The sequence below is a fragment of the Priapulus caudatus genome, unplaced genomic scaffold (assembly GCF_000485595.1).
Source record: "Priapulus caudatus unplaced genomic scaffold, Priapulus_caudatus-5.0.1 Scaffold126, whole genome shotgun sequence".
NCBI lineage: Eukaryota > Metazoa > Priapulida > Priapulimorpha > Priapulimorphida > Priapulidae > Priapulus > Priapulus caudatus.
This window is the reverse complement of record NW_014577187.1, coordinates 417,698-428,030: the sequence shown is the minus strand read 5'-3', so window position 1 is coordinate 428,030 and position 10,333 is coordinate 417,698. Positions and strand designations below refer to the sequence as shown.

The 10,333-nt window shown below is 41.9% G+C and overlaps 1 protein-coding gene across 3 annotated transcripts in view; it reads left to right on the top strand.

Moving 5' to 3' along the window:
• The first annotated feature begins 8,128 nt into the window (after positions 1-8,128).
• LOC106805775 (TNF receptor-associated factor 3-like) overlaps positions 8,129-10,333 on the top strand; it is an 18,778-nt gene continuing 16,573 nt past the window's right edge. For 2 of the 3 annotated variants that reach the window (XM_014807493.1, XM_014807492.1), the window contains exons 1-2: positions 8,129-8,367; positions 9,454-9,595. In XM_014807493.1, the coding sequence (XP_014662979.1) occupies positions 8,312-8,367; positions 9,454-9,595 (198 nt within the window). In that variant the 5' untranslated portion in view covers positions 8,129-8,311. The remainder of the gene's footprint in view (positions 8,368-9,453; positions 9,596-10,333) is intronic. The other variant, XM_014807494.1, reaches the window with a different exon arrangement.

The window sequence follows — 10,333 nt, the reverse complement described above, 5'->3', positions numbered from 1 at the left end:
TAAACGAATCACGCTAATACGCCAAGTTATCAGGAGTGAATAATAGAGATATAGAGAAGTTATCGTACAGAACCCACTCAACTATAAATTCCGATCTCTTCCCAATGCACGCTCGTAGTCTTCGCAATCACACGGCCACTTAATTGCGAGCGTTCAATAAAATATAATCCTTAAATAAATACGAAATATATTTACTACCAAAGTCTCTAGGGCCTACTCTCTTTCACCTATTATTGCCGACAATTTGCTGTAAATGCCGTCCAAATGCTCATCTGCAACACACTGTCACACGCTGGCCGCCGCACGCTAGCTGCTGCACACTGACACATAAATATATAAATAAATTATTTTATTTTATATATTTAATGCAATTAATAATTAATCATTATTATAATATATTAATATATTTATGTTCAGTGTGCAGCAGCTAGCGTGCGGTTGTACTTGGTGTGTTGCAGATTAGCATTTGACCGGCATTTACAGGTGATTATAGGCGAAATAGAACTAGGAGAAACTTTGTTAGCCCCTAAATACATTCTGTTTATTTACCCTTTTTTTTATGAGACGTTCCAAGTGCCTGTGCCTGTAACGCTGTTTCAACCTGTAGGCCTACATCATTGGCCTGACTGGGAAAATCCATTCAGGCAGGAAGTATAGCGCGAAATATAGCCCCCAGACACGTCACTTTTAGCGGGGGGTCTGGGGCGTCCTGGGACTTCCAGCGAAAATGTTTGTTACCAAAGGACTTCATTCCATGCATTCTGATGTGAATTTTAGTGCAATGTGAATCACAAACTAAATGAGCTAACAACTGCATGTACACAAACTACGTTCAGAGTGTGTAGTATAGCAGGTTGCCACGGAACGATTTTTGAAGTGGGTGTTCAATTTGTTACGCTCCACAGTGGCGATCCAGGATTTCATGGAGGGTGGTAAGAAACAGGCGGGGGGGGGTATGGGCGGGTGCTACCCCAGAAATTTTGAAAAATGTAGATCGCAGGAGATGGTATTTGAGGCCACTTTTGAGATATACATGCACCGGATTTGACCTAGCGCTACCAACTTTGGTATACTTACACATCTTGGGGAGAAGGTGAGCAGCCGTACCAAAACCAGGTCACTGCGACCTTTATTGATTTTTACCTTGACCTTGATCATATTTCCCTTCGCTCTATTACTCGGCCCCTAATTGACTAGCGCTTCCAAACTTCGTTTACTTACACATCTTGTGCGAGAAGGTGAGCCAGCGTACCAAAACCAGTCACTGCGACTTTTATTTCACCTTTACCTGACCTTGATCATATTTCTCTTCCGCCTCTCTAACTCAGCCCCTAATTGACCTTAGCGCGACCAAATTGGTATGCTTACACATCTTGCGGGAGAAGGTCTGTCGCATTACCAAACACCACTTGCCTTGACCTTAGTTTGCCTTCACCGTCGACTCTACATTTCCTCTTCGGCCTCCTAGCGGTAACCAGATTCCATATACTTGCACATCTGAGGCACACAGCTGTCTAACAAACCTTTGTCTTTGTGACTTTATTTAACTTTTACCTGCCTTCTACGTCCTTACAGATATTCTATTCATACTAGATCACGGGGGATACATGTAGTTGGCGAAAACTGCTTCGTTTCTAGTTAAATATGTATAGGGGTGTTCATCGCTGGGATGAGGGCGAAAGCAAAACTTTTCTTGATTTGTAAAAAAGCTGCATAAGGATTGTGTAATTACCTGCTTTTGCCATCAATTGCATATTAAACCTAGCTAGTATCTATACATGAGATAGAAAGAGAGATGCTGACATTGCATGCATGCTATGATAAATTGTTGGCGTATGAACTAATGATTTTTTAGTATTGTTTATTTGTTCATTTTAAATTAATAATTAAAACAACTTCAGCTGAAATAGAAAACTAGTCCAAACTGTCCTCAACTGTCACAGATTGGGACTAAAGATATCCCCACCCACTATGGTCCACAAAGTTTCATGCCTTGACATAATATGAGCGTGTGCTGCTAACGCGCACGTGTCACGCAGGCCTGTCACTGACTCCTACCTCAGCCGCCCGCGTCCGTGAACAATTTCTATCAATTTGAAAACCAAGCGTTGGAAAAAAACATCGAATGCAACAGCAATTACCTGAAGTTTCTGAAGTGCTTCACTGAGTACTACCTTGATCCGATAACTTCCATTCCTTCAGGGCTTCAGCTGCTAGTGGGCATGAAGTGAGAGCTCTCAATGTCACTTTTCTCACCACTTCTGCTCAACGACCTATTAATTAAAAAATATATAAGTGGTTAATTTGAATGTTTTGTAATCCATTTGTATGTCATAAGTCATAACCATCCATATGCATGGGAAATGTGTATCCGACTATTGAGATACGAGTCAATGTATATAGCGCTTGATTTTTGCTTGCAGGCTGGTCCAGAAATCAAGACCTTCGTACCTAAGGTTTCAAGGTCCTATAATTGCTTTAAATGGGCAATCGAATTGTCACAGCAAATCCAAATAATTTTTATAGGTGATATGGATTATAGGCTTAACAAATTGCACTCTTTTGGAATTGGTTTATTTACCCCAGCCATGGGATTTATTTACTCCTGGTTAAGAATCGCTACCGTAACCCTAGCTAGCCTACCTAGCCTCTACAACTGTTTCATGGCATAAGACAACGTAATGTAAAGCGAAATGGTAACTTGTGGCTACAGTGGACCAACAATTACTTAGTTTATAGGCTAGAGAGCTATATAAGTGAGAATATAAAATAGATATTCAGAAAAAAATCTATACAATTCTTGAGATTTTTCCTTTCATGAGCTACAGCATGCAACGTACAACGTTTTCAGTACCGGCACAGTACTCAGTATATGACTTGCGACCTGTCAGGCTGTCAATATCGTTTTATACTTCAAATTATGCTACATACACAAAACACTATCGATTTCGAAAATTATACTGTCTATATTGACAACCTTACCTGGTACAGCTATCGCAGGACCGTCTTGCATGAAGGCGGTCATCTTTCGAAAAATACTTCTTGGGCTGACCCATTTTTGTCCAAAACAATCATACAGAGACGAAAATATGCAAGAATGGTATAGTCATTCACTATGTCAAAATTTAAGTTTCGTCAGAATTATGGTAGATTAGCAAATCTATACATTTTTCGAAGTTATAACATGAGGAATTCGAAAACAATGTTTACATTTGCGGAGTACCGGTATGGCCGCCCCATTGGATTTTCAAAATGGCCGCCATAAAATACATATTTGGCCGTATTTCTGCCTCTAATCACCTAAAAACTTTTTAAAATATGGTTATCCTATGTTTTCAGGGACAAGGAATCAATGAAAGTATCGAATAAGTGTTATGGAGAACAGTAATACAAAATCAAAGATTTTAACTCAAATCTGTCTTTATATTCGCGAAGTGCATAATGAAATACATGTTGTTAACAGGCAGTTAATACGTCAAGATGTGTCAATCATTCTATCATCTTAGACAGGCATCAAACTTAGACTTAGTAAACGACAGTCAACATACACTGGTAGTCTGTAACATACACACATATTTACATACATACACGTTTACAGAATATGCATTTAGAGTTCATCTTCACTGCCTGCGTGTCATGCCCGACAATACAGTCCGCATCGTTTTCACAGTCCGTTCCACACAAGCAAAGGTCGGTGCAAGTTAAGTCATTTCTTCTACATGGCACCTCTGGGTTGAGAATAGCTTTTACAATGACTGTGGTGCTGGTAGAACTTGGGTGATGATAGGTAGTATGTGACCTAGCTTTGTCGTCCTGATGGTAGCCATGTTTGTGTTGGGTAGAACAGCTGTTGCCACATGACGGTGGCCTGTCACCAAACTCTACTCTGTATTCGCACACGTTCGAATATGCTTCCTCAAAGGCACATTGTTGGTGTGGGCAACTTGTTACTGTCTGCCGGATGTTTGCTACAAACAGATGCCATATGTGGTCAGGATACTTGCGATCTGAATACCTTTTGGGCAGTACGCTAAGCATACAAAGCTGGCCAATATGTCTTTACACTCCTGCATTAGATCGTCGTTCTCTAGTATTTTATTAGTGCTTTGACTGTGTTCTTTTCAGCCTGATGTAGTGATGAAACCATTTCGTTTACCTACTCCTGAGATCGACGGACATTGTTCTGCCCAGTGAATGCGTGGAATACAAGTAACGCTGTTGTCTTGTCTCTTCTTAGCGCTCACGATGGGTCCTACCTCCACCATATAGATACCATGGCCATCAATGTGTCAGCTTCCTCGTGGTTGTTTGGGTCAAACTGCATCTCTGGTTGCTTCTAGTATGGTCCGATGCCTGAGCTGATGATTAACTTAGGAGAGTTTACGTTATATTCCAGTGTTGCCTCGCAAGGTATATGGTTATATCAGCTTTCGTCTATTCGTGAATAGGAAGCGGCCATTGGTATATGTTTGATGTTTGTATCATCTGCCAATCTGGTATTGAACAGGTCCCTTGCCTTGTCGTAGTTTCTCTTGTGTTTCTGCTTAAATGAATCTGCTTGTATGTGTCCAACACAGAATAATCACGTCGATCCTGCCTGTCATGTTCATAAGTGGTCGTTGAAATGATGACCGAGATATTTGACTGTGTGATTGTCTCGCGTTTCTTGTCATCTTCTGGACGAGTACCATTCCATCCACAACAACAATTTCGTCTAGATGTGATGTAGATGGGCGTTCCTGGATCGGCAATATCACTTAGCCTGTTCTGATGCTTCTGCTGCTGTACATCAGCATGAGTTTCTGTGGTTTTACCAAAGTGTCAAGGCTATGGATAAGCTTTGACTTGTCAGTACCATGGTAAGATTGAACCGTCGAGTGCAAACAGTGCTCTGGGGGTAAGAGTGAACTCGTAGTCCCAATCCATGCTTCTGATCGATGTCACGGCTTGATCTGGTAGTACATCAACCGACCGTACAGATCTTTTGTTTCTTTCAGATCTACCGACTGGTCACGGATCTTTACCGTTTGCTTCTTGTTTCCTGACATGTACAGCCTGTTGTTCTGCTTCTTGACTGGTGCCCAGAGGCTGACATTCCATTCATGCGTTCGCAACGTAATCCACATACAGCTTCTCCCAGTGTCGTCGATATTCAGAATCTGTGAGACACTCTCTTGTAAGACATATGTATGTTGATGAAGTGTGTAGAGCTGGTCACTCTCAGCAGCAAAGGGATTTGCCTGACTCAGTTATGGCAGCTTTATGCGATCGAACGTTGTCATGCGCTTTCCTCACAGCCATTGGTGAACATGATGATGCTCTTTGTGGCTTGTCTACAGCAAGCATTGAATTTGCATTGAATTCAGCTGAAAGACGTGACATCTCAGGAGTGCAAGAAGAACCGTTGACGAGCGTTGGCATTATTGGGAATGTCAATTAATCCAGAATGTATCTTTATCTCCTGTTGAGTTGTTCACATGCGTGATCTGCTCCAATCGAGACAAATGGAATCGTACTCTTGGTCACAGATAGAATTTCCAGTATGAAGTTCAGCCAGTTTCTGGATGGCTTGTCCTCAACTCATGCATGTCTGCGATGTAACGTGCGCCAGAGGCGCTTGTATTTTATTCGATCATGGCGAAGAATAACTTGCTTAGTGCTCCCCAGCTTGAAGGTGGAGAACGAGATCGGAATTCCTGGATGCCTCATCTCAAGTGCAAGATGGGTCAATCCGTGGATGTAGTTCATCAAAAAGTTGAACATTGCATTGAGGATTTCTGCGCTTCTCACATTTTCAGCTGTTGAATGGGTTGTAGAGATCGTCATTGGTCATCCGCTTTCTGGATTTGAGCTTCTGTCGACTGCTTGATTTGCTCAAGCTCCTGGACCTTATCTGCTGGTTCTACGCAAATGGGTTTAAGTTGGGCTTCTCTGTGAAGAACTGTTCAGGACTAGTTTATATAGAGCCATATAAGTGTGGATGTGTGCACGAAGATTTCTTTGTAGTGAGCGCACTTGAGGATCTGTCTGTTGTGGCAGAGCCGTATACGTCAGCCTCAATCAGCGCCATCATCTATTCATTGAGTTTTTTATGGACGTTCCCAGATCCTCAGCTCACCATCACAGCATGTAGCTTCGCGCCCAGTCTGCGGGACAACTGCTCCTTATCAGATCAAGTCTTGAATCCAGTAACTTGCAACCTTCTCGTACAGGGCCATGTCGAACGAAATCACTGTCCGGTATTTTTCACCAACGACCAACGTCTTCAATTCGGATGCTTGCAGAATGACAATCAGCATGGTAGGCACTCATGTGCAACTTCTGCAGCAGCTATATCAAACTCATGCACGAGTCCCGGCACGGCCGAGACCGCAGTGAAAGGGTTATATATGCATATACTAATGGAATGGTATTTTGTTTGTTTTTAATGACAATATTCTAAAACATACAAGTGTTACAGTTAGAAGTTGGTATGTCACCAATAGATTGCTTGTCCCTGAAAACATAGGATGCTATTTTTAAAAAGTTTTTAGGTGATTAGAGGCAGAAATACGGCTAAATATGTATTTTTATGGCGGCCATTTTGAAAATCCAAAATGGCGGCATACCGTATCTCCGCAAATGTAAACATTGTTTTTCGGATTCCTCAGACATAACCTTTCAAAAGTATAGGTTTGCTAATCTTACCATAAATTCTGAACAAAAAAAACATAGTGAACCTGACTAGTACTGACGAAATGGTACTGGCGCGGCGACGAAGATTCTCGACGTAGGCTCGTTAGGCATTGATAATCTTTTTTTTTCTAGATAATCCCCGCACTTCGATGTAATCGAGTGCTTTGTGAAATACAAGAGAGGGAGCCAAGATACAAGAAAGAAGAAGCGCAAACGCGTGTGCACGTGCACGTGCGTGCGTGCGTGTGCACGTACACGTGCGTGCGTGCGTGCGTGCGTGCGTGTGCATTGTGCACGTTCACGTGCGTGCGTGTGTGTGTGTGCACGTACACGTGCGTGCGTGTACATGTACATATACGCAGTGGCGTAGCCAGGATTTTTTACCAGGAGGGTGGGGGGTAAAAACAGCAAACTGTGCGAAATAGTAGATGATTTAATATTTTAATGGTTCTTCTGTCTCCCTCTCCATACCCTAGCTACGCTCCCCCACCTCTCAGCTCTGCGATCTTTCTTTTGGGCACCATGCACAAATGCATTCTCTGCTCCCACGATATCTTCAGGCACTTTTGAGTGCATGTACAACCTTCATTATGACTACGACAATTCTCTTTTTAGTAGAACAATTCTTTTTTTTTACTTTCGGATCCACAGGGGGGCATGGCCCCCTTTGGCCCCCACCCAGGGGCGTACCTACCGGGAATAGCGCCTATGGCGAGCACTAAAATTGCGCCCCTGTCCAAACATATGACACCCATCTTTTAGATAGTTTGACAATAATAACAATAATAATAATATACAGGGACGTAGCCAGCTAAAAAGTGTGTGTGGGGGGAGGGTTCTTAGTGCTATAGCTGTGGACTTTCATAATATCAGGACTCGAGTTCATGAAGACAAAGTTTGTCTTCATTAACTCCTGATACTATAGAAACATATAGGTTATGGCGGCAAAGCCGCCCGCGCTAACGCCGCTAAGCAGGAAGCAGGTAAGGGGGGTCTGGTCATCCCCCAGATTTTTTTTGAAAATGTAATGGCTCCAGGTGCGATTTCCTAGCACTTTGAAATAGTATTTTTAGACATGAACTAATGGTTTTTGAGTAACCTTTCGCCACATAACTGACTTATGGACCCGATTTCTCGAGAAAAATCAGTTTTAATCCTCAAATCTCAATATTTAGCTGTCATTGATTTGTAAAATGATTTAAACTAATTAAGTAATTTAGTGACGGTCACTTTGACCCGGTGCAAACGGTTAATTTTATGGAAATAAATAAAAACTTTACACAATAGTCAGAGAGATCAGTGTTTCGACCCCACACAACCCCTTGGCTAACTACGAACTGGCTTATTATTTCTACCGCGGTGAAAATAATTATTTCTGAGTACAGTGGCCAATCATAAAGCGCCACAGTCAGTCAATAATAGCTCGTCCAATCGTGTGGCGTGTTGTGGGAATTTCCAAATACACTGTACGTACTATGATATTGTCTATTTACTTTAGCAAGAAAGCACACCGTGTGTTGTTGTGTCTGCTACCAGTGGTAGTATATTTTACTATAAGAAGACAGACAAGGATGTTTCTCTCACGCTCTTAAGGCTTATTACTGTTAATTAAAGAGTAAGGACATTGAAATATAATATGAAATTCCGCGGAGAAGTTGTCGAGTTCATCCGTCCGTTCGAGACACGTTACAAGTAAGCTTACTGCTTAGACTTAGAGCTAGCTCCAAGAAACGGTCTTTGCTAGGGTTAGAAGACCCTAGTATATATATAGAACTAGAAGACCTGTGTATATTGACGTTAGTCACACAGCCTGGTCGGGCTAGCTTAGAGCTAGCTCTAGTACTATAGCCCGGCCTGCGGCAACTGTACGCGGTCCCCTAGATACAATAATGTAACGCAAACCCAAGAGGATAGGGGGTCTATCCTCTATCCTCTATGCTCTATCCTCTATCCCCTATCCTCTATCCTCTATCCTCTATGCTCTATCCTCTATCCCCTATCCTCTTGGGTTTGGGTTACATTATTGTATCTAGCGGTCCCCTAACCCTAGCAAAGACCGTTTCTTGGAGCTAGCTTAGAGCTAACCCGACCAGGCTGTGTGACTAACGTCAATACACCTGTATGACTAACGTCAATACACCGGTATTCTAACCCTAGCAATACCGTTTCTTGGAGCTAGCTTAGAGCTAGCTATAGTCCCTCTACCCGTGGAGCACGCTTCCTCAGTCCATATAGAATACTATAGTATTCTATATCTATGCTCAGTCCCTGCACTGCAGTAGAAAATATACTTAGATAAGTGAGAGGAGTGTGCTGTAGTGTACTTTCTGTCAGTGCTGTTTAACTCCACAAAACTTCTGTAGGGTCTTCTACTTCTAGTTCTATCATGTGTTACACTGAGTCACAGCTAGTGCATGTTGCAAAATTCCTGCACATAGTGACAGCGTGGGGGCGAAAGGCCAAGCCTATGCAATGGTATATATATATATATATATATATATATATATATATATATATATATATATAGCCTAGGTATAGCTAAGCCAGAGCTAACCTAAGCCCATGTATTGCTTTTACATGGCATCATGAGATAAATGCTTATGTTAAGTCCTAGCCCGAAGAATCAATACGGTATTTGATAAATTTTGTCTAATTGTACTAATTAATACTATGTACTTCTGATGCAATGTATATAGATCTGTGCTGAGTGTGCACCAGTGTGATACTAAAGTCAAGAGTAAGCTGTAATGTACTGCCAAAGATATCTGACATATATAGGTGTGCATCCTGTGAGAATCCATTGACAGATGCTGTGCAGACAGCATGTGGACATCGTTTCTGTGACCTGTGTGCTGTTGAGCTGCTTAAAAGGACGATGCCTTGCTGTCCACAAGACGGTGAACCACTTTTATCCAGTCAGGTATTTCTACCGCTACCGTTTAATATATCTTATTGCACACGTTTGCACACGATATCATATGTGCTTACAATATGTTTTTTGTTGATTAATATTTATTTGGTCTTTAATTCAGGGTTCTTCTAGGTGTTAACTTGTCAAATTTTGATAATATTTCTATAAATGCATTTCAAGTCTAGCTTCATAAAAATTTCTCACTGCTGTACGTACTAGTCCTTAGCTGAGGACTATAAGCTGTATTTGTTCTGAGTTAAGCTGATATAGCTGTGTGTTTGTATCATCTTGTAGAGATGCAAATTCATGCGAGTGAAAGTTGATTTCGGACGCTTGGATCAGAACCTCTTCGAAGAGCGTCCTACTGTACTTAGAATAATTGATACTAGAAGCCAACTGGTATTATTAACATTTGAGTAGACATTCGCTGTAATCAGGTTTAGATGGCCATTGGAATCTTTAGACATGAGAACCTTCAAAATAAGAGGGCCCACCATAAGTAGCCAGTGCATCTAGAGAATATAAGTGACGCATGCAGCAAATAAAGGAACCAGGAGTATTGGCAGCGAGCCAGTGTCGAGGAGGTTGGGTTTGGAAACGTTCCATAATGACGCAAGAGTGAGCATCATACATGCCAACCTATTTTGAATGAAAAGTGGTAGATCCGCGTGCGACGCAGTCGCGCGCGCCGCTAGGGGGGTCTGGGGGCATGCCCCCCAGGAAAATTTTCAAAAAATGGTGCTAAAT